The following is a 24,811-nucleotide window of genomic DNA, read 5'->3' on the forward strand; positions in this document are numbered from 1 at the left end:
TTCAATTTTAAAAAAATGTATTTCAATAATCCATTTCAAAAAGAAAAATAACATTATACATATATTCACTAAGCATGGAGTGTTATATTCAAATGTTTTATCTATGTTAAGTGTTTTAGTAGATATTTAGAAAGATTGATTTATTTTGTACAAAGCATTTCTTTTATCATAGATTTCAGCTTTACTATTTGAATAAAAGAGCAAACCAGAACAACTAGTTGATCTTTTCTAATTTAATGAGAAGCACTCGTAGGTCTTTGACATGCACGCTTTGACCCAAACAAAAGTGCAAAACAGCACTGGATGGGAATATGCACTATCAATAAATGGAATGCAAATTAAACTCACGATGAACTAATTAGACATGCAGTTTACTAAGATCTTAGTCTGTACCCTTGTGGATCGGAAGGTGTGGAGCCAAAGCAACGGGATGAGAGGTTTGGGTGCTCCCTGTAAACAACACCAAGAGGATATGTTTGGAGCCACATCCAAACATGGAACCACACATGCATGCAAAAGACACAAAAACACAGACTCTTTCCATGAAGGGAGGTACAGCAGACACAGAGCCTTGCCATGCAGCAGGTAGTATAACCAGCATCCATTGTGAGAAAGTGAAAAACAAAATAGCAGCACACCACTTTAATAAAGTGTTGTGTTATCAAGTGGAACATAGAAAGACATGTCAAATAACATATTCTTCTTTCAAGCTTTGAACTCAAACATTTAGGTGAGTAAAGGACAGAAAAAAGAGAGAACATCTTGAAAGATGAGCATGCTTACAGTGTGTTCACAACATGATCTTAATTTTCATGTAGAAAAACCACCTTATACAAACACATCTATCAATATTTGATGACAGAAGCTAAAGAAAGACATCAGAAACAAAAGGTTTTACAATAAGCTCAAAATAATCATCCCTCCCTCTTTGTTCCTTTTGTATCACGGATACATTTCCGATGCAAGGACATCAACACGAGTCTTAATGTGAAACATGAGCAGCACAATGTACAGATGTATAATGAACAGCAGCCAATGTACAAATGTGATAGGAAAAGCAAATACTTTGATGTTTTTCAATGTGATCTGACGAAAGGTTGCAAAAGCTTCAGTCTCATATCTGATCAGCTGATGTAACTTTTCTACACACCACAAAATACAGCTCATGAAAAAAGCCATCCATTGAAAATATTTGTACAGTTGTATGCAAATGTTAACCGTCTGATTATAGATGTGACGGTTAAGAAAGGTTCACTTTTTTTAGTTAGACTGAGGTCTGGCTTTTGGAGCATCTTTAAAATAACAGCAGCTTAACATAAGTCTTTGTTTTCTTTTCTAAAACTATTAGATTTGATAAAGTTTCAATCATTTCAGTAAAAAAATGGCAAAGGAAAAAACGTTGCTATCCCCTCCTTCCAGCCCCATTTACCGGCAGCCAGCAGAATGACACTGCCACTGCCATGCTTTATAGTGGGTTTAATATTCTTAGGTGTGGAACCCATGTCTCTCTGTTTCTAATCATAAATTGCATCTTAAAAAATACTACTACCGGTATATAAACATAAAAATCTTCCAGCAAAATTTATTCAGTTGATCTTCACAGAAAGTTGAAAATTTTTGTTGGTTTTTGGAACAGTAGATTTTTTCTATGTTGGCCTCCTCTAGGCCATATTGATGTTTAACTCTCTTCCCTACTAACAGTGATTTTAAATTTCTCTTATTTGAGTGGAGAGTTTTGGTCCTCTTACATTTTAAGGCAAAGTGTTCTGAATAACTTCTGCCGATTTATGACTGTTTGAAAATACTTTATGATTTTAGAACCTGGAATTAGCGTCACTGAGTTCACCAGATCTCCCGCATGTATTGAGTTTTAGTTAATCAGATAACTGTCGTAAAAATCCCTCTTATGCTAGAATAGAAAAATGCAAAACTTGTAATCATTGAATAAAATTACATCTTGGCTTTTTAAAGTTCAAGGATATCATACAACCCACAGCACACCTTATTTAAAAATGAGGTAAACGTCTATATAAGATGATTAGGAGATAACAGTTAAAGTAAAATATCAAAAGCCAAAAATGAATAAGAATTCCTAAAAACTTCTGACTTCTGACTTAACCATTTTATCAATAAAAGGTAAAGCTTTTTCAAGCTTTTTCATGTTTAAAAGTCAAAAAGAAATGCTGTGAGAATAGATTATTTCCAGATCAAGGTGACCTTTTCTTTCGAATGAAAAAGCCAAACAACAGAACAAAAGCTCCTTCACAATAAACATTTTTCGGCTTAGCCTGAAAGTAAACATAGTAGAGGACACAAGCAATAATAAAGCGATGATTGTTAAACCATGCTAGATGTTTTCCAGCAGACTAAGCTTTATTTAGCAAACATTTCTGCTGTTTCCTGAGGGAGGTGCAATACATAAAACATGGCTGACTGTCAAAGGCAAATTGTGACTTAATGGCTCTTCATCTTGCATGATTGGTGACCTTTATTAAAACAATCTTAATGTGTTTGTTTCAGTCAATAGTTTCAATAATGCACAATGTTTTTTTTCATAAATTATAATCTAATTAGTTTGTGCTTCGGGACGTAGCCTCCCAGTAATTTACAATTCCCTGCTAAATTCACAGTTTCTATGGTGACGCTCTTAACGCTTAAAAACAAAGGTTCTAAATCTGCTGCTGAACTGCATGCTTACATGCAGGTTCTGAGCCGGGTTTTTCTTACTTTAGCTTGCTTGCTTCAGAACAAACTGATGCAAATAAACACATTTACATTGAATTGATTTTCAACTAAAAGAACAGGTCCCTTTGACTTAAAATTCTGTCGATTTTATAAAAATAAATGTTGTTTTCAATGTTTCTTAATATCTTTAGAAATGCTAGCCTTTCAGAAAACATTCTCACATGAGCTTATTGTTTTGCACTTCCCTGCCTATGTTGACTTACCTTTATCCGGCATGACAGCTTCCTCAAAAATGGCCGGGCCCGCTCCAGCGCTTGTTCTGGCATTCAAATAAAACTTGTAGCGGGGGCTGTACTTGAGGTTTTGCAAAGTGACTGAGGTCTCATTGGCAGCCAGGGCCAGCTCCTCTTCTGGTCCCAGTTCATTGGAGTTATTGACTACAGTGGTGAAGGATCGAGGACGACAACCATGGGATGGAGAGGGAAGTTGGGAAGCAGAAAGTTGTGTAGTGATAGGAGGAGGGTGAGGGGTTGTAGATGGAGTGTCAATAATAAAAAGGGTGGAAATGGATAGATTTGGATAACAGGGGAGTAGGGTTCAGAAACAGAAGTTTGGAGTGACCAGATTTGATTTGTTAACTTGTGTTGTTGTAATGTAAGAACATTTAAAATGCAGTTAAGCTACTCTAAACTTACATGACTACTCAAGTCATGAAAAAGAATGACTTACAATGCTACACACTAGATGACAGAGGATGATGTTCACATGACAAAGATTTAGATGTCTCATTTGCTGTCTTTCAAGAAAAATTAAATCTCACCTGGCTGATATCTGAGGGTGTAGCCTGTGATGTGCCCATTATGTTCACGAGGAGGATTCCATTCAAGGGTTAAAGAATCTAGACTTGGGTTTGTGACCAACAGGGATGCTGGGGGGCCAGGCTCTGCAGAAAATCAAAACAAATAGCATGAAATAGGAAGAAAATGCTAAACAATATAGCAGGGAAGAAGTGGTGAGAAAAGCACCAAAGGGATCATGCACGATTTAAAGGTTATTTTAAACATAAACAATATTCTTTCTAATCTGAATGCAATTATATAATTTGCCACTAGATGGCACCAAGACCTTCTCTGTGTACCTTTAAACTCTGACGGCTTTTTTTTCATAGAAAACCAAAATATTCTAAAAATTCACATTCTAGATTTTTTTTAGCTGTGTTCTTCTTACCTCCCTCAGGTGTCTTAAACTGTTGTGTTTTACTCGCGGGGCCGTCCCCTTTCTTGTTAAAAACCCTCACTTCGAATGAGTAGTGGCTGAAAGGGTGCAAGCCAGGCAGCATCCCGCGGCTCTGGTTCCCACTAAAGGTCAGGATGCGCTGCTCCATCTGATCAGAGTTATGTTTATGATGTTTTCTCCAGTAGTTAATCTGCAAAAAATTATGTCATATGTACAGGCTTGATATTGATAAGCAGGCATAGGAAAAACACAATGGTCCAAATGTGCAGACCATAACATTAACATAACAACTTAGCTGAAGAGGCTTTATCTGTAAATAATAACAGTAAACAAAGGACAACAAAGTAGCTCTACATTGGATTTCTGTTATCACTCTTTAAACTCTATGATATTAATAGTATTACAAGTATTAATTTTATATTTAAAAAAACAATGTTAGATGTATGTTGTATCGTCACTGGTAACATCGTATCAGTGTGATCCAGAATGGGTCTTCTCTACGATAGAAGGCAAATTAAAGATTCATCTTTAGTCCACAGATGCTAACAGTAGCAATTATAATTTCACAGGCTGAGTCTCAGTGGTATAGAATATCTGTGTGGAAAATCCCAAACCTTGTATCCTTGAATGTGCCCTCGTATTAAATGAGAAGGCACAGGATCCCATCGAAGCTCTACCAGAGTGCTGTTTAGCACTACAGCCTGAACATTTGCTGGAGCTGCTGTTGGCACTGTGGGATTAAAAAAGATACGTAACATTAGAGTAGGATAACAGAAAAAGGTCAGAGCAAAATGTTGCAAATTATGCAGCCCCAAGCATTAGTGCACGTTCTTTTTGTAAGAGTTTAAAGGTCTTAAAAGGTTGAGTTTTACTCACAGTCCTCTCCTGAGTAGCCAATGACAACAGCAGGCTCTGGTCCTTCTCCGAGGTCGTTTACAGCCTGAACTTTAATCTCATATGGACTGAATGTTGGCGTTCCAGACACAGTAAACTTGGAGTTATTGGCCACAGTCACTGTAGTCCAGTCAGTGCCCGGCCGCTTGTGCCTCCAACTTACTTTATAGCGAAGTCCTGGACCGTTAGAATGAAGGCCTGTAAGAGGCTGCAGAGAGAAAACAATCTTTAGATTCTATCCTACTTTTCGAGGTGTATTACAGCATCAAATTTTTTATTTTTTTTGTAAGAGCTCTGAAAAAAATCTAGTTATCGTAAACAGTTTGATGATTACCTCCCAAGTGATAACAAGATTGTTATGCTCAGTTCCAGAACCATGTACACCTTTAGGGTTCTGATCAGGAGCTGAAAATACAGCATAAAAGAAAAATGAACAACTTTCAGAAGAAACAGCTATCTCACAGCTTCTATCAAGTTTTTAGTGAATTTCTAAGCACCATTTCTTTAACAAACATTACCTCAACCTAAAACCTCTACTTATTCAAAACTAATTTCCAGAATTTATGTTTTCCTGAGTTAAGAAAAAGTACCTTGTAAGTTCTAAGACAGTATTTGGTGAGTTAAATCAAAGTTCCAGGAAATTGTATTCTAAGTATGAAGTAGCTTCTATATTATTGTTGTGCCGATGCCATTTTTTGGCCCTGATACTGATACCTGGCTGTGCAGGATTGACCTATACCGATACCATCTGTTTGAAATTGATGTGTGTGTGTGTATATGAAGAACTTCATCCTACTTGGATGTAAAATATTGCCATCATGACTTTGTCAAGCTGCTGCCTACCTTTGTGAAGCAGGAAAAAGACTAATACAAAGTGAATCCAGAAGAACTTTCTATTGCCTACCTGGAATGGGTGACAATAGTTGAATAAACTTTTGGCCTTCAAAATGGTATCGGTGCCCTATTTGTTGGTACTCGCCGATACCAACACCACCATTTTAGTGGTGTATTAGGGTCATGCCCGATACTGGTTTCGGTATTGGTGCAACACTATTCTAAATGCATAAAAGTTTCAGAAAGGTAACCAGTAAATTATCTTCTCAGTTATTCTAAAGTACCTGACAACTTCTAAAAAGTAAGATCTACTGTAGGTAACAGAAATTAAACTTGAAGGCGTAAAGAAAGTAAACAGTGAGATCCATAAAGGTTTTAGAAGATTACCTGCGAGAACTTAAATTCATCTTTACATGCAAATAAAGTACCTAGTAAGTTCTGGAAAGTAACCACTAAGTTTACGTTAGAGACTGACATTTTTTTGGGAATCCCATGGGTCACGGGATTCCCGTGGGATGGGAGTCAGTATTAGTAACAATCACGTGATTGGGACGGTACAAGATTAAACATTAATGGGAGCAGACGGGAGCGGGAGCAAACCAATAGTAACTAAAAAAAACTAGGATCGATGCCAAAAAATAAAATAAAATAGAAAGAAAAAAAATCCAGTACTGGCGCCGCCATTTTGTAGTTTTTTTTTCCTTGAAGCCTACACTATAATGTCAAAAAAACGACACGACCCAAAAACCAACAGTGCTTCCGCTCTGAGTTTTTCACCCGCGCTCAAAAACAACAAGAATGCACTGGAAAAAATCGAAATCTAGATTAGTAATTTTTTCTTAAAATAAGTGCATTTGTTCTTGAATTGAGGAGGTAAAAGACATTTTTGCCAATGGAACAAGACAATTTACACTTAAAATAAGGAAACAAAATTGCATTGTCTTATTTTAAGTGCATATTATCTAATTATCTTATTTTAAGAGTAAAAATACTCATTCCATTGGCAAACTATCTTATTTACCTACTTAGAATAAAGATAAATACACTTAATTTAAGAAATTTTTACTTATTTCTAGATCGTTTTTGCAGTGTGGGAGTGGTGAAGGAGCGGGAGTCATTCTGAATGGGAGCGGGATGGGAGTAATTTCACCAGGAGTGGGACGGGACAGGATTTAGATTTCTACTCTGGCCCGGGATCGGAACGGGACACAATTTTTTTCTGTGTGAGTGGGACGGGACAGGAGTGAAAATCCACTCCCGTGTCAGTCTCTAGTTTACGTTTAGGAATAGTTACATTTAAGTTTAGGAGTGAAGTGCCGTCTGTCTTATCCAGTGATTTATTGATCTACATGAACAAAACTGAGTATCCTTTCAAACATCAGAATGAAACCTTCTGTACCTGCAGGATCAGTTTTATACATCCGAGAGGGGCTGCTGGGCTCGCTCAGACCCACAGCATTACGGGCCAACACTCTGAAGGTGTAGTGGACATATGGGGACAGTTTGAGATGAGCTGTTGTCCTGGTCCCAGGAACCCTTGCAAGGTCATGCCAATGTCCTCGGCGGTGCAGAGAGTCTTCATACTGGATTACAAATTCTGCATTTAATAAAGATAACCGTGTTAGATCTCTTAACATTTGCTAAGTATCTGTTTGCATAATGGGGCAGTTGCTCTCATGCCACTTAAACTTAAAAGTCAACAGAGTTCATGCAGAGTCTGCAATTAAATGGTGGATCTTGGAAATGTTTTCATTCAGGATGAGTGTTTGTGACATGCAGGGTACTCTAACAAACTGAATAAGGTCAGAGAGCCTCCTGTGTATACAGTACAGTTTTTTTCAAGAAAAATAGAAAGACTTTCATTTGGGGACCATTTTGTTTAAACAATTGTTTTAGAAAAAATTAAAAAAGTCCAGTTCATGGTTAAGGCCAGAAACATTCTGCAAGAAAAAAAAAGAAAATCTCCCAGAAAAAAAACAACAACTATAGTTTATAAGAAAACATATACAAATAAATAAATAAAGGTATAAATAAAATAAATAAATAAAAAATAAATGAAGGTGCAACTTCATTTGCTGTCTTGACCAGATTTTAAAGTTTGATGGTAGTGAATAATCAAGGTGCTGAAAAAGACAGCTAATAAATTTAAAATGTATAATATTCTGTGTCCATTATAATTTAAAAAATCAACATAACCAGCAACTTAATAGATTTTATTACTACCATACTTCAACTGTAGGTGAAAGAGTTGGGCCTGTTCTTCAGTGCTGAGTCCTGTTTTTCTCCTGGACATAGCCATGGGTTCCGCTTTTACTGCGACTAACTATGGGTTCTCTCTTTCATCCGTTTTGACTTAAAAGGCCGACTCATAGCTTAACTGTTTCTTTCCCAGACAGAGCCACATAAGGATCCAGTTAGCTTTTACAACTTAGAAAGTATTTAGGGATCACTGCCTTTGTATTCCTTTAGAGTATCTAATTCAGTCCTTTTCAAACTTCAGTCAGCCTTGGCAGAGGGCCACTCACACTGAACATGGTTCTGTTTGAGGTTTTCTTCCAGTTAGAAGGGAGTTTTTTCCTCTCCACTGTCACTTCATGGATGCTTGGTGCAAGAAATTACTACAGAGCCAACAAAAAATGCAAGTGAGTGTCTGCTGTTGACACATCCTCATCCAGGAGGAGAGAATTTGCAATCTCAACGACTTGATGAAATCAGCTAGGTCTCCTCAGATAGAGCTTTTCTTTAGCATTTGATTGAACCGTCACTGCAAATTATGTTGAAATTAGATTTATTGTGAATTGGCACTGCATAAATACACCAAATTAGATTGGACAGAAGATATGATGCTTATTTTATGATAGTATTTAATTGTAGTTTGTCAAAAATGAAAATAAGTCACATTTATGTTTAATCAAACACCATTTTCTCTTAATAAACCCTAATGATACAGTTCATTAACATCACTTCATCTAATAAATTAATCTTTTGTTTATTAAAAACATCAGCTGGGAGCAGTTAATACATATATCAAGCATTAAAAGCAGATTGCGTAAGACGGACAGAGATAGTAAAAGACAAGTTAAGACATGGACAAACACATACCCTGAATAGGACTGTTATGTTCCTCCCCAGGGATCCATGTTAGCTGAACGCTCCTCTTTTTATGGTCTGTCAGCTCCAGGTCTGTGGGGGGGTCGGGTCGCCCTGGGAGAACAAGAACAAAAGGATGAGACACAGATATTTATATTTTGAACATTTGACAGTAACACCACAATCAGATGATTGTAGCAGAATGCATCGCCATGTTGATTTATTAGCAAGTTTTAATGTATTTCTCGGTCCACTGATGATGATGCTAACACATGCAGATGCTGCGTCATGCTATGAATTGATTGATGTTCAGTCTTCACTCTGTCTTATGTTCACCAGACAAAATAAACTGATGTTCAAGTTGTGGAGTTGCAAAGATAATAGATGCATGCTTCAAAATGAATGAGCAATGATTAAATATTACAAGAAGCGCTGATGGGGCTACTGTACAGGTGCTGGTCATAAAATTAGAATATCATGAAAAAGTAGATTGATTTCAGTAATTCCATTTAAAAAGTGAAACTTGTATATTATATTCATACATTACATACAAACTCATATATTTCAGATGTTTATTTTGTTTAATTTTGATGATTACAAATGACAACAAATGAAAATCTCAAATTCATCATATCAGAAAATTAGAATATTACTGAAGACCAATAAAAACAAAGGATTTATAGAAATGTTGGCCAACTGAAAAGTATGAACATGAAAAGTATGAGCATGTACAGCACTCAGTATTTAGTTGGGCCTCCTTTGGCCTGTATTACTGCAGCAATGCGGCGTGGCATGGAGTCGATCAGTCTGTGGCACTGCTCAGGTGTTATGATAGCCCAGGTTGCTCTAATAGTGGCTTTTAGCTCTTCTGAATTGTTGGGTCTGGTGTATTGCATCTTCTTCTTCACAATACCCCATAGATTTTCTATGGGGTTAAGGTCAGGAGAGTTTGCTGGCCAATTAAGAACAGGGATACCATGGTCCTTCAACCAGGTACTGGTAGCTTTGGCACTGTGTGCAGGTGCCAAGTCCTGTTGGAAAATGAAATCTGCATCTCCAAAAAGTTGGTCAGCTGCAGGAAGCATGAAGTGCTCTAAAACTTCCTGGTATGTGGCTGCGTTGACCCTGGACCTCAGAAAACACAATGGACCAACACCAGCAGATGACATGGCACCCCAAACCATCACTGACTGTGGAAACTTTACACTGGACTTCAAGCAACGTGGATGAAGTGCCTCTCTTCTTTTCCTCCAGACTCTGGGACCTTGATTTCCAAAGGAAATGCAAAATTTACTTTCATCAGAGAACATGACTTTGGACCACTCACCAGCAGTCCAGTCCTGTTTCTCTTTAGCCCAGGCAAGACGCTTCTGACGCTGTCTGTGGTTCAAGAGTGGCTTGACACAAGGAATGCGACAGCAGAAACCCATGTCTTTCATACGTCTGTGTGTGGTGGTTCTTGAAGCACTCACTCCAGCTGCAGTCCACTCTTTGTGAATCTCCCCCACATTTTTGAAGGGGTTTTGTTTCACAATCCTCTCCAGGGTGCGGTTATCTCTCTTGCTTGTACACTTTTTTCGACCACATCTTTTCCTTCCCTTCGCCTCTCTATTAATGTGCTTGGACACTGAGCTCTGTGAACAGCCAGCCTCTTTAGCGATGACCTTTTGTGTCTTGCCCTCCTTGTGCAAGGTGTCGATGGTCGTCTTTTGGACAACTGTCAAGTCAGCAGTCTTCCCCATGATTGTGTAGCCTATAGAACTAGACTGAAAGACCATTTAAAGGCTTTTGCAGGTGGTTTGAGTTAATTAGCTGATTAGAGTGTGGCACCATGGGCCATCAATTTTGAACCTTTTCACAATATTCTAATTTTCTGATATGATGAATTTGAGATTTTCATTTGTTGTCATTTGTAATCATCAAAATTAAACAAAATAAACATCTGAAATATATGAGTTTGTATGTAATGTATGAATATAATATACAAGTTTCACTTTTTAAATGGAATTACTGAAATCAATCTACTTTTTCATGATATTCTAATTTTATGACCAGCACCTGTATATCTGCTCTAAAATTTGCAGGAGGAAGCTGCTCCTCCTTTTTTAATTTTTTTTTGCAGAAAAATGCAATTCATTCTGCTGAAATATAATTATCAGTAAATCAAGAACAGTGATGGAGCAAATCAAACTGGCAGATTCACTTTAGGGAAACAAAAAATCCAGCACTTGGTGAATGTTTGATCCAAATGGTTTCTTCTGGGCAGTGGCATGCTGCATTAAGACTGAAACAAACAAAAACCACAAACACATGCTAGCTGGGCACATCCAGATGCTTGTGTGTGCTTCAGGTTTACCGTGAACGACAGCTGGAGGTGGAGTAAGCTCTGTTAGGTTGGAAGGCAGCATTGAAATAAGAGGTTTGGTAGTGAAATCAGCCATAAGTAAATCAGAATAATAATTAGACTGGCTAAAGAGGTCATCAAATATTTAACCTAAGCGCATGATCACTCAATTTGGTCTGATACTTTTAATGGAGGGGAAAATATACCGCTTTACAACACCTAGTTGCAGCAAAGCGGCATGTGTGCGCTTAAGTTAACAGCATATAACAGGATGTTCAATTATTTACACTAGATGCCTAACACACATGTTCAATGCCCATATTACAAGCGTACATAAACTACGCTCTAATTTGAGACACAAGCAAGCATTAAAAATATTCACTCAAAAACCGGTGAAGTGGCATCACTGCAAAATTATAAAAAAATACAATATGATGAAATTTGAAAATTTTATAAATTTCTCATTTTTAAAAGCCATTTTTAAATGCCTTAATGGTCTTGCCCCTGAGGTAATCTGTAAATTTGTTTTAAAGTATGCAAATGAAGGATTCAGGACAAGAGCTGGAGCTAGTGGGAACTGCAGGATTAAAAGATGTCGGACATCTACTGTATGGGTCAGTCTGCCTTCTCAGTGAAAGCATCACATCTCTGGAACTCTTTGCCTCTGGAGCTCTGGAGCCGATATTCAACTTTTCTCCACAAGATTGAAAAAATGGCTCAAAGACAATCAAGAGTGTGAGCACTAAACTGGCTTGTACTGTACATTTTTGTTTTAACTTGTTTTTTTGTGTGTTTTTATGCATTTGTGGGTCGTAACTAACCTCCCTCCCCCTCCTTTGACACGGAAGTAACAGGAAAACAACATTCTCTCGCAAAAGACCACATCAGCCAACTACTTTGAACTCTTGCTACAAACCATATGCAAACCCTAAAGTTGTTTATTCTTGTATGATCAAACAGTAGGTCTTTATTAGGGGTGGAACGGTTCACAAAATCCACGGTTTGGTTCGGTTCGGTTCACGGTTTCATGGTCATGGTTTTCGGTTCGGTATATTTAGGAAAATCTATTATGTCTTGTATAGTACAAAACATGTTGCACAATGCTTGTACACTGTTGCAGTTTTATCCACAACTTTCTTTCCGCCGTCATCGTAGGTCACTCTAAATGCAAAGTGGTCCCATACAGCAGACCTATAAAGTGCTGCTGGCGCGTCTTCCAACTCCTGTTCTTTCCCACTCGCCATACCCACACAATTCTCCACAACTGATTTTTTTCTGCTACACCCGGCTACGCTGCTTCGCTTCTTCTTCCTCTTGTTTACTTTTCTGCTCTGGAGTGTACACGCTTCACCTATGAGAAAAAGGAGCAGCGCATGAACTGAAAGCGAATCGAACCGAACGGTTTTCAGAAACCGTTCCATCCCTAGTCTTTATACAGGTAGTTGTGACAAACTAAACTATGCAATATCTAATCGGTTAGACAAGACACAGAGTTTCAGGTGATTAAAACATTGGAAATTTAGTCATTTCATAACTCAAACATATATGACTCATTAAATTCCTTACTCAGTGAAAGTTCTCTGTTTAGAAACCTGTTGCAAACCTTTGCTGTTGAGCTTCCTTTGCAGCTTCCAGGTTTAAATTTCCATTTTTATGAATATGAGCATAAGGGATACTGCTTAACAGCATACTGCTATCATGCCTGTAAATGTGTCTGGTGCATCTTCCAAGCTAAAGAACTAACTGAACAGTCAAATTACTTTACAGTCCGATTTCTCTGTCATTTAACAACTTTATAAAATTAAAATCAGAGTCACATACCAACAACAGATAGCTCAGCAGTGGCTGAATCATGGTCGAGGGTGTTATTTACGATACATGTGTAGGACCCAGCATCACTCTCTGATATATCAGTGATAGACAGGCTCTCAAACTCCACAATGAATCTGCAAGATAAAAAAAAAAGTGCAACTTCAAACATTTTACTAGTTGAGAACTAAACGCAGGTTTTTCAATGATGTATCCAAGCTTTAAAAAAAGGTCTAACCGCTCATCATCTAGCAGCTCTTCACCGTCTTTAAGCCAAGTGACGGTGGTATGGAGGTCCTTGTCATGTTTCACTATGCACTGAAACAGCACAGAGCCGCCTCTTTGGACCACCTTGTCAACCGGTTGCTTGAGGATTCGTGTAGGTTCTGATTGGACAGTGAAAACATAAGGTTATAAATAACAATAATTAGTTCTGATTATAAAAGTTAACAAAACTTTAAAAAGTTAAAAAAAGGACACCAAAACAGATGTTGGTGCTCCTATTGCTAAAAATGTATAAGAAGCACCTATTTGACAGATTCAACCACCTGATTCATGGATCTTTCCTTCTCCTTCAAAGTTACATTGAGCCTTTGGTTGCCTCTCTGATTAAAGGTATAATGGAGGATTTTCAAAATTTTTCAAAAGACCCCGCCCACAACCCAGTACCCGCCAAGAAAGGAACGTCTATTAAATACGTGCATGAGCCCATTTCTCCTTGTGCACGCTCTGTTTAAATGTTGCTGTTTGCAGCGCTCATACAATCTTAATTTCCAAAAGAAGATTTGCTAATTTTCCACTACGTAAGTGAAAAAGGGGACGATACGTAAACATATCACCAGAATGATTGACCATTAGGAGGACTATTTATTTACATGATCCACCTGGGAATAGAACATCCTCCACTATACCTTTAAGATTCCTTAATTAGATATTAGGTTAAGTTTCGAGTTTTGAGCCATATTTCCTCTTCTTTAAAATGATTCTGTTCCCCTTAGTTTAGTTCAGTGCTCCCAAAAGTGGGGACACACCTCTCAAATTTAGAGGAGGGGTAGAAATGAATGTATTGATAGTAATTTTGAATTATTTTACAAAGTATAATAAACAGCTACACTTAATAATAACACTTTAACCATGGTAGTTTAGTGACTTAATCCACTGCAGATCTTTGTTCAACTGTTTAAATTGTTGCATGGCTGGGAGGGCAGGGTAATGAGAGGCAAAAAAATGTTCTTTTAAACCAAAGAGGAGCCCAGTAATTAAAGTTTAAGAAAAACTGGTACATTTTACTAGGTCACAATAAATCTAATCTATAAGACAAACAGGTCCAAATCATTTCCAGTATTATCTAATCAAATCAATCCAGAAGAATCTGAGACTGTATTCTTAGGAAAGTCATTTTAAAGGTCGTTACAGAAATAAACAACCTCACCTTTAATGTCCAGGTAAACATGGTTCTCAGAAATACCAAGATAGTTATTGGCAACGCAGGTGTATTTGCCTTTGTGCTGAGCCTGGGCTACTTGAATCTCCAAAGTACCGTTGTCATGCAGGATGTAATCATCTCCATCCAGGATGCCAGATTTACGGTCTTTAAACCTAATATAAAGAAAGTTGGCTTCTCTGAGTTCTGTTTAAGGAAATATTTTTGAAAATTTTCTGCTATATGTAGGTTAACTCACCAATCAATTTTAGGAATGGGTGACCCAAACGAGGAGCACTCCAGAAAGGCTGGACGATTTTCGATAACCTGGTAGACTTTGTTTGCTGGAGTCAGCACCCGGGGTGGCTCAGCTGCAGTGAGTCAACAGAAATTATTTACAAATTTGTTTACTCTTTAAACAGCATTAGAATCCATCATGGAAGTTAAGTCATAAACGTACAAAGGACGTTTACAAAAGCGTTGGACAGGAGGTAGCCATATGGGTTGGAGATGTTGCACTGGTACACAGCACTGGACTCGACCCTGACTTGAGTGAAGATGATTGAGTCGTCTTCCACCTTTCTGCTGATATCTTTAGGTGAATCTGAGAGGGAATAGGGTAATGTTAAAGAGTTTTGGATATGTGAAGGGTAAGAGGGAGACATCCCTACACTAATCAGATGACTGATCCCTGGGTACCGAACGATATTCTGCTTCTGTCAAAAAGTATCTATACATTTCTCAATGTTTAAGGGAAAAAAAATATTCAACTTTTCTTTTTTTTTTTTGCATCTTGTTCTTGTGAATGAAAAGTTTAAAAAAAAAGAACAAATTCCTCTGTGACAACCCTTCTACTTTCAGTATAACAACCGTCAGATTAAAATGCATCTTACTGCAACATTCTCTTCTTCTAACTTCCTTCTTAGCACCTTGTTTGTTTTTGGTAAAGTTTGGGATTTAACTGGATTCCTGTAATCACTTTGTGTTGCAAAGCATTATATGAAACATGCTAAACAAATTAAATGCCCTTTCTAGAGAAAAATTTAATGCTTTAACTGGTTGGAAAAAAATATTAACAGTTTTTACTTTTACCATGTTTTTTTTTTATTATAGCAGATCTGATGTATGCTGTGATGGATATGTTATGTTAGGATTGATAAATTCTCAATTGTGGAACAAATTGCCCTTACTCTCAATAAGGTCACCATTTATAGACCACAAGATGGAGGGTTTAGGTATGCCATTAGCTCTGCAGGTCAGCACTCCGTTCTCTCCTGGAGCCAGAACAAGATTCTTTGGAGGCCCACTGATCCAGTAAGGAGTCGCTGCAAGAAGGACAGAGAAGCAAATTAATTACTGAACAGACCGTCCTCGTGGCATCTGTGCATAAATCAATTATGAAAAGAATGAGGGAAGGGGGAGAAAGGGAAGGCAGGAATAAACAAAGATGGTGTTGACACACCTTTGACCACGACACTGATGATGTGGTGCGCAGCACCGTGCTGGTTCTTGGCTGAGCAGCGGTAATCTCCAGCATCTGATTCAGACACGTTCACAATCTGCAGGGTCTTGTTGAAGTGCAGGAAGGATGTGCGGCTACCGGGGAGGTCTCCGCTCACTTTTGTCCAGGATACCTCAGGGGTGGGCCTGGATTTAAGAGTTGTGATTAAGTAGGCGGGCGTTCAAGGCAATGAAACATTCAATAGAGGCAAACTCTCTGACTTACAGTCCTTCGGCAATGCACTCCATCTCCAGTACGTGTCCCTTCAGCACCATCTTGGAGCTCGAGTGGCCAGATGGGATGAGAAAGGTTGGCTTCCTCTCATCCACTGGGGCCTCTGCAGTTACAAACACACACATGGCACAATGAGTCTAAAATGAAAGAAAATAAAAGTTCTCTTTTCTCTTTTGCATCAGTCCAGAATAAAGAAGAACTAAGCTGAGACTTTCCTTTCATGTTTGTTACCCTCCACCACTCAACAAAGATGTTATCAAAATGTCTGCCTACACTTTACTGTATGTGCTGTGAGGGCTGTTGACAAAAATATATATATCTATGAGAATTAATTTCTAAAATAATGTTAAAAGTGTAAAAAAAAATTATTCTGATCCTTCGGTTGATGAGAATAATTAAGACAAAAACCTAATTAAAATAACACCAGGATGAATGTTTGAGATGAGACAGTTATTTTTCCTATTTTAATTAAACCAATGATGTTTTTTTATATATATATATAATCAACAATTTTCTATCTATAAACAAGAAAAATAAGATGGAAATAAGAGAAATAGAGTGAAAACAAGGCTGTTCTAAATCAAGGAGGAGAAAAGGATAAGGTTGTTTGTAAATAAAGGACTTCCACTGCAGGTTAAGCTAAAGGAAGACATTTTGGCATATTTACATATTAGTGTTTTGGCATCATATCTGTTGTGCAAACATAATGATATTTTACAATTTTGATTTACTCTTCATGTTTTTTAATGTGTTGCACTTTTAAAGCTCTGGTCTGATTAATATGACAAATATCATCATAGAGCCAAAACACAAAAAAAGCTTTAAAGAACGAAACAAATAAATAAATAACAATCTGTTTCTTTTGTATTTTTGGGCTCATAATTAATTGCAAAAAAGTTGCTTATTGATTTTGTTCTTTTCCTTACGGCTGTCAAAACAATAAAAAAAAAATATGGATGAGAAAGCATCTTCTAGAACCAATGAGGGAGACAAACTTTTTTTGTTTTAAAGACAATGATACGTTTTAAATGAAATAAATATAATGGAAGTGAGGTCACATACATTTAACACAAATGTGTCCCAATGATCCTCCCCGTAGTTTAAATGTGTGATTTCTATTAGGAGATCAGCTACCAATAAACAGCATTAGCCTTAAGTTACTTTTAATAGCCAGAAAATGTTTGGGTCGATTGAATTCAGTATCTTTAGAATAATGTTTTATTAAAGCAGTAATTTATCATGTTACTGAGTCTCACGTAGACTTGGCTTCCAGAACGCTTTTGAATCCCTATGTAGGGTGTGACTCAACTAGGTCTACAAGCTACTCCCTTCCCTCCACTTTCTCTCCTTTGACAGAAATTACCATATAAATATGAACACATTAAAATGTAGGACACTGCATGTAGTGCAATAAATATTGTGTTATTGATTGACTATACTAGCTATCCTAACATCCTGACATGACATGTATTTTCAGATGTTACATACTAGGTTTATGGAGGACCAGCTCTACCATATTTAAAAATAAAATATGGAAATAAATAAATGCTCAATAAATAAATAAGCAAAGAGCAGAAGTTGACCCTCTAAGACACAGCCCTTCCTCTTTTGCATAATGGGGCAGATATGCATACAGAAATATGAAAAACGACAGGCAGAAATAAATAGCATTGAAGAAATAAATAGGGTTAAAAAAATACAAAGGAAGAATAAAACAGACAAAAATATTATAACAAAAACATAAATAAATACTTAAAAAAAGTTATTAATAAATAATATAATAATAAACAAAGGCGAATCAATAAAGAAGCTAAATAAAAGAGATATATACATTTATGTCTCACTGTGTAATTTAATTTCTATCTATATTTATTTCTTTATTGTATTTTTGATGGTAATTAATTGTATGCTTATTTATTTATTGAGCATTAATTTATTTCTGCATTGATTTCTAAATATGGTAGAGCTGGTCCTCCGTATAGGTTAGGTCTAAAAGAAAATAAATGTTCAGTTTAAATTTAAGCAAATCAAATGAAAATCCATTGATAAAAGTGTGTCAGCTGGATAAAGAAGGAGTGAGTCTTGGGGTTAAGGGTGGAGGGGTTAGTTAGGAGGCTACAGTGTTTAGTTCTACATAGGAATAACCACAAGGGGGTGCCAGTTCATGCCCTGGAAGAAACCAGAGAGCTTTGGGCAAAGAAGCCAAGAGGATGAATGAGTTGAAGGGTTGGTGTTAGTGGGTGAAAGCTAGAGTGTGGAGCTTTGGGTCGGGAAGAGTTAAACACTGGATGGTGCCAAAAACTCACCATTTAACACCATTTCAGTGAAATTATAATAATCTGCCATTGTGTCATTGATTTCATCCACTGTAACACAGCAAAATAAAATAAAAAAAATCACACATGCAACAGTTTGAAATTATGACATCAACAAAAAAAGAAAACATAATGGAGGAGAAAAACAAAAACCAACAGGATAAAACAAACAGCTTTAGATGAAGTCACAATATGCACTGAGGAGCCTCATGGTGTCAGCTGCAAAGGTAAACATGACAACAGCTGTATTTTTTGGTGGAAGAGAGTATGTTAGGAATTCTTCACACAGAAGTGACAGCAAAAAGCTGCTTAGAGAAATTCTCACAGATCAACCAGAACTCAGACAATATGTCTTTTGAGTCAGATAACGACCACTGGCATCTGAAAGGATGGGAACCGTGTTAAGAAGCAGGCTTTCCCTCCCACAGTGCCATCAAAGCACATACTGTCCTGCTGAAAGTCAACCACTTCATCTCCACATGCATTAGATGAAAACACCGCAGTCCCCTTTTGTTGTTACAGTCATACAAACTTACATCAAATCTTTAAATATAAGCACCCAAAACTAGGCGAGACTTACTGGTGAGCACTTTGACAGTGATAGGCTGTTTCTGCTGGATGGTTTGTGTGTGTGTGAAGCGAGCATAGCAGATGTAGTCACTTCTAGAATCCTCTCTGCGAACGTTGGAGAAGTACAGGTCGCCGTTCAGGGATTGAGACACCCTCTTGCTCTGAGGCAGCTTCTGGAAATCTGAGAAAAGTACAACTATGTAAATACATTTCCATTGAAATTTTAGAAAATATTGTTCAAAGTAGTTCGACAGGGCTGCATTTAAGGACCCCTACTTTCTTTTTCTATAAGTAATTCTTATAATAAATAAATATGAGATTTTGGATTTATTGCAGATAAAACAATCAAGCATAGGTCAACTAATAATTAAACAAAAAAAAAAACAAAAAAAATAAAAAAAAAATAAATAAATAAAAAAAATATATATATATATATACAGTCTGCTTACGTTCATATTAGCAAAAGTTAGGTTTTTGGAACATGCACAAAAAAGGTTATTCTTACATAAGAGAGTTACATAAATTTCCTAAATTTAACATGTTTCATGAGGTGAAAACCGAAATGGTAAATATTGTAATAGGTTTTTTAAAACAATATAGTTTAGAAGTTGGCCAAACTTGTAGCTACAACTTGTTTTCAAGGGAACTTTAAAGAGGAAATTGACTTTAATTTAAATTATTATAAACCATAATTCTCGTTTGTTGGGACGGAAGGAACATTCCCTATAAACATTCGCCCGTTAATTGTTTCTCTCGTCAAATCTTGAATTATGTTTAAAAATCGCTTTGGTGAAATTTTCTAGCTTTTGTCCAAATATAAATATTTGTTATTTTTTTTTATGAATTAAAATTATTTGTATTCAGTCATGCTGAGATACTGCTTTGATAAACTGTTTCCAGTAAACAAATCATTCCAAATTTTTAAGCTCATGAATATGTAAAGGGGGCTATGTGTTTATGTGTATAGTTCTGATTACATTATTTATTTTAATTAAATGTCCAATGGGGCAGCTTTGTTAATACATGTGCTTATGTGTCTAAATACCATAACTTGTTTTCTGACAATGTTTTATCAAACTTTGTTCCTAGAGTCACAACAAAATGACCATATGTTTTATTCATTTGATTCAAAAATATTTTATTAATCTCAAATGGACTTTAAATGTTGTTGTAACTCATAAGGGTTTCTTCAAAAACTTATTTTAGGTACTGATGGCTCCTCCGACTGGATTTCCACAATCTGATATAGAAAACGCTCAGGCTTTTCTACGATGTTCTCCGTTTTATGGCGAACATCATATGTTTTTTTTAACATAATCTCCAGAAGTTAAAGTGGAGTTTCCAGAACATAGCTAGTGTTCTTTATTAGGTTGTTCTGTTTCTTTAAGTTAGGTGTTCTGATGCTGCAACTGAAAATGGGTTCAATAATGCAGTAGCTTTTCAGTGTTTCCAAGGCATTATAATAGTGGATGGATATCAAAAAGCGAAAAACCAAAAAATGCTTTAGGAAAGTTATAATGATAATTCTTGCAACTGGGTTTTTAAATTAATCTACTTTTTTGTTGTGTTGAACGTTATTAATCTCACATTGGAGAAATTTACCTCTGCATTTAACCCATCCCTTTGGGCAGCAGTGGGCTGCCATTGTGTGGCGCCCGTGGCAGTCTGTGGGAGGGGGGCTCAAAACCCGAACCTCAGGATTCCAAGCCCTGTGCCCTAACCACTAGGCCGCCACTCCCTGTTATAAACCTATTACGGTTAAACTAAGGAAATTCCGAAAACAAACAAATGGCTGACGATAGCTTACTATTGTCCATCCAGAATATGATGGGAGGTGGAAGTCCTGCAGGGGGTTGGCATGGCAACACCAGGGAAACACCCTCCTTAACCACAATTGGCTTGATTTTGTCCTTTGACCACAAGGGGGATTCTGGAATCATTGAAAAATGAAATGCACACCACAGGCTTTTATTGACACAATGTTGGCATAAATGCTGGCTGATAGTGGAGGGCTGCAAACATGATGACAGAGGCAATGGGGTGAGATGAGAGGATGATGCCTAACTGAAAAAAATCTTATGAGGAAAATAAAACAGGACAGTAAGATATATTCTAACATGCAGTTTCTCTACATGCAAGCTTTACCTTCTGTCAACCCTCTTAGGAAGGGCAATGCAACTTAATTTACAGAAAGAGAGAAAAGGAAGAAGGAAATGGTACAAAATGTTCACTGTGTTTTATATTTGGAGAGAATGACAGACAAAATGTAGATAAAACTAAGCTGCCGGCCGCACTTACTTGACTGTCTGACGACGATTTTGTTTGATACAGCAGCTCCATATTTGTTCCTGGCTGTGCACTGAAACACACCTTCAAAATTTTCAGGTCGTGCTCTTGTGATGTCCACCTCTAGAGTCCCTGAATTAGGCCTCATTGTCACACTAGGGTCCTCGTTGACATCAAAGTGAGTCCCATCTTTCGTCCAAGAGAAACTGGAGGAGGAAATCCAGTTTAATCAAAAATAACAAGTAAAAAGTTCCAGTCTTTGACTTTATTTCAAATTTATAAATGAAATGTTACACTGGAAAAAATCTAAATCTAGATAAGTGATTTTTTCTACAAAATAAGTGACTTTTTCTTGGATTGAGGAGGTAAAAGAGACATTTTGCCAATGGAACAAGACAATTTACACTTAAAATAAGAAAACACAATTGCATTGTTTTATTCCAAGTGCATACGATCTTAATATCTTATTTTAAGAGTAAAAATATTCATTCCATTGGCACACTATCTCATTTACCTACTCAAATTAAGGGTAAATACACAAAATTTAGGACATTTTTACTCATTTGTAGATTGTTTTTCCAGTGTAGAAATTTGGTCCATAAAAAAATATTGTCTCTTTGCACTTAAAGGCACACTATGCAACATTTTTCAGTTCATTAATGTGTTCCATAACGTTATGGATGATTAAATGAGTCATTTCAGGTTGAACAAAGGTATTCTCGGCCGCCCTGGTGGTCTGTAGAGGAAATACCGCACTTGCAACTGCAGGAGCACCGACCCGCACCCACAGGCTCAGAAGTCTCGTGAGAGTCAGTCTTGCTTTACGGCGAGAACTGCTACACCCCCCAGTTAAAAGCATGCTCGTTGCTAGCACAGTGGCGATCTTTGTGCAGTTATGCTACGTTCACGCAGCAAAAGCAGCAAAATCACATCTGCTGCTTCCTTTTTGCTGCTTGTACCAGTTAGTTCTGACGCGGCTGAAACAGCTTTGCTGCTCTGGCTGCACGGTGCAAAAGTGTATCTGCGTTGGGCGGAGCTTCACTATCCTTTCTCTGCCTTGCAGCTATATTTGCTGTGATCAGTGGGAATAAAGTAGTTTTAATATGTGTTTAAGTGAGAAAATCCACCTGAAAACGTAATCAGTGCCGTCAGTTCATTCAGATTATTATCCTGCCTTCAATATTTTTTCTGTCGGAGCCGCTCAGACCCCCACATACCAGGGATGCGCCGAAAGTAGGGATCCCTTCATCAGCAGCCTCTGGCCGGGTTGCCTCCTCGCAGTTCACCACGGCAGCTGGTAGGTGTTTTTCATCTAAATAATCCAAACTGCATATTCTGCCGGCAGATTTCTGCATTTTACGTTAATTTAGGCGTCAATAAAAGAGGATTGATCATCAGCGCTGTGTCTCTCTCCCTGCGTCAGATGCTTAGCCCGACACCGGACGCGCTGCTTCAGCTGCTCAGACGTGCTGCGCCTGCAGCTCAAAACGCGCCGCGGGACCTTTTGCTGTATGGCAAGCCAAGAAGGTCATATTTCGCATTGAATTGTCGCGTTAAAGTCGCTGCTGCTGTCGCGCCAGCTGCCCCCGGTGTGGACGCAGCATTAGTCATTCGCTGCTAAGCTCAAAACAACCGCGCCTGGCTTGACGGAGAAACCAGGAGAACAGCCGTGCATGTTTACGACAGTGCACTTTTACTTTCGCCCTCTGGGGGGAGCCTCGCTGGAAAATCAACACCGGTTGCATAGTGTACCTTTAATTTAGCAGGGAAGGCTAGCGCCCCCTGGCTGAGCATTATTATTCTACTGACAATGTTTAGTTGATTTAAAAAAAGAAGAAATTTTGTATAGACACATTAAAATAACTAGGTTAGCCACTACCTCCATATGCAGTCAAATTAATCAAATCAGAATAGCATTACAAATAAATATCTAATCAGTAGCTTAATTCAGCAGCTGAAACATATATGGATTTATTGTGCAATAACACATTTTAAACAATAATACATAATAACACTTTTAAACCTTAATTAATGGTTATTTCGGTTATTTCTGATAACAGCTAATGAAAAGACCTTTAGGGTAAAAACATGGCATCAGAATAATAAAAAAAATCTAAAAACATAGAAATGTGAGCTTAATAAAAGTATGTCAACATCCACCTGAAAGGTTTTTTTGTTTAGTTTTTTCCTAAAAATCACTTTTAATCCTGCAGACAGATCAGAACTTTATATTTTAATTGTAAATGTATTTCATATTGCTGAAAACATAAATATATATGATCTAATGTGATTTAAACATTTCCAAACTAAACTTAAAACTAGTCCAGATTCAAGTTGCACGACAATATCTGTAAATAAGGTCAGGAAAAAAAATCTATCTCCTAATTGTTTCCTGTTTTTGGGTTTGGTTTGCCAGCCCTAAATTACCACTGGCAGCTCGTCAGGCCCACCTCTTTGAAAAGCTTCTGGAGGCAATACTGCTTTTCTAATCAGCTGCAGACCAAACTATTAATTACAGCAAATAAAGGATTATTTCCCTCTCATGTAACCAAGGTTGATGCTAATTCTATCCTCAATATAAGCTTGTTTCTTTGTTTTAAATCTATGCAAAATACCAACAAAGATAAAAAAACCTAAGGGGAAAAAAGGCTTGTGTAAGAATCAATAAGGCTGTTGTGGCAAGCAGCAACCAGCTTTTGGCAAGGGCGTAACGCCTACAAATAAATATAAATATCTTTGTTTACATTTAGGACAAAGTTTAGTTTTAAACGAAAATGAGATGGAATAAAATGAAACCTGATCTACCTTTAAACTGCTTTTGGCTTCTACTTACCTGGGATGCGGCTTTCCCTTTGCTTCACAATAAATAACAATATTCTCTCGAGGATCCACAATGTGGTCCTTTGGGGACTGTTGAGTTATTGACGGAGGCTGTGGCACTACAAAGAGAAAAGAAAGAGAGCGAATGTTTAACCATGACCTTTATGCCTTCATTTAAGTCTTTTTTCCTTATCTTATATTGGTCACACAAGCAGCCATCATCGAACACAGTGGGAGTGACCATAATATCTAAAACCATGCAGGGCTTTGCTGACACACTCATAAAAAAGCTCTTAATGTGTGTAACAGTAAAAAGCATGCACAGCACAGAGGTGCATTTCCCCTTAGTGCAATTATCTGATACTTACTGAATTCCTGTCAGTGCTGGAGAGATAACTAATGGACTATGACAAAACAAATAACTGAAAATTCATTCTGTGTGCAATATTACTCTGAATACAATATACCACCTCTGCAGAAACACACAAAACAAGAGGAAGCAAGCAAAACAATGAATGCATGCAAAATTACACTCCAAATCACACTCAGTTCTTTCTAACATAAACAAAATATAAATAACAAGCAGCTTGAGTAAAAAAAATGTGGTCCAAAAACAAGAAGAAAAACTGCAAATTCAACTCTATTGATTAAAAAAACATTTTTTTGTGACTTACATCCTGGTAGAACTTTAGTGTTTTCCCCCAATGAATCAGGAAACAAGAAAACAATGTGACAGTAGAGAGATGAAGGCATTAGTGATTAAAGAAAAA

At 37.2% G+C, this 24,811-nt stretch overlaps 1 protein-coding gene across 25 annotated transcripts in view; it reads right to left on the bottom strand.

Moving 5' to 3' along the window:
- The window catches only part of LOC119799117 (neuronal cell adhesion molecule-like), a 135,423-nt gene that overhangs the window by 10,970 nt on the left and 99,642 nt on the right, over positions 1 to 24,811 (bottom strand). For 4 of the 25 annotated variants that reach the window (XM_038308874.1, XM_038308876.1, XM_038308867.1 and 1 more), the window contains exons 4-27: positions 24,055 to 24,160; positions 21,234 to 21,427; positions 21,081 to 21,113; positions 20,743 to 20,865; positions 18,946 to 19,116; positions 18,357 to 18,416; positions 16,042 to 16,153; positions 15,778 to 15,962; positions 15,506 to 15,640; positions 14,776 to 14,919; positions 14,575 to 14,686; positions 14,325 to 14,491; positions 13,131 to 13,278; positions 12,905 to 13,029; positions 11,096 to 11,125; positions 8,752 to 8,853; positions 7,049 to 7,246; positions 5,150 to 5,220; positions 4,798 to 5,023; positions 4,536 to 4,651; positions 3,913 to 4,111; positions 3,506 to 3,628; positions 2,949 to 3,122; positions 394 to 450 (exon numbers count right to left, since the gene is read on the bottom strand). In XM_038308874.1, coding sequence (XP_038164802.1) covers positions 394 to 450; positions 2,949 to 3,122; positions 3,506 to 3,628; positions 3,913 to 4,111; positions 4,536 to 4,651; positions 4,798 to 5,023; positions 5,150 to 5,220; positions 7,049 to 7,246; positions 8,752 to 8,853; positions 11,096 to 11,125; positions 12,905 to 13,029; positions 13,131 to 13,278; positions 14,325 to 14,491; positions 14,575 to 14,686; positions 14,776 to 14,919; positions 15,506 to 15,640; positions 15,778 to 15,962; positions 16,042 to 16,153; positions 18,357 to 18,416; positions 18,946 to 19,116; positions 20,743 to 20,865; positions 21,081 to 21,113; positions 21,234 to 21,427; positions 24,055 to 24,160 — 3,111 coding nt within the window. The remainder of the gene's footprint in view (positions 1 to 393; positions 451 to 2,948; positions 3,123 to 3,505; positions 3,629 to 3,912; positions 4,112 to 4,535; positions 4,652 to 4,797; positions 5,024 to 5,149; positions 5,221 to 7,048; positions 7,247 to 8,751; positions 8,854 to 11,095; positions 11,126 to 12,904; positions 13,030 to 13,130; positions 13,279 to 14,324; positions 14,492 to 14,574; positions 14,687 to 14,775; positions 14,920 to 15,505; positions 15,641 to 15,777; positions 15,963 to 16,041; positions 16,154 to 18,356; positions 18,417 to 18,945; positions 19,117 to 20,742; positions 20,866 to 21,080; positions 21,114 to 21,233; positions 21,428 to 24,054; positions 24,161 to 24,811) is intronic. The other 21 variants (XM_038308883.1, XM_038308880.1, XM_038308870.1 and 18 more) reach the window with 12 other exon arrangements.

The sequence above is a fragment of the Cyprinodon tularosa genome, unplaced genomic scaffold (genome assembly GCF_016077235.1).
Source record: "Cyprinodon tularosa strain WSP-4 unplaced genomic scaffold, ASM1607723v1 ctg65, whole genome shotgun sequence".
In the NCBI taxonomy this organism is placed as follows: domain Eukaryota; kingdom Metazoa; phylum Chordata; class Actinopteri; order Cyprinodontiformes; family Cyprinodontidae; genus Cyprinodon; species Cyprinodon tularosa.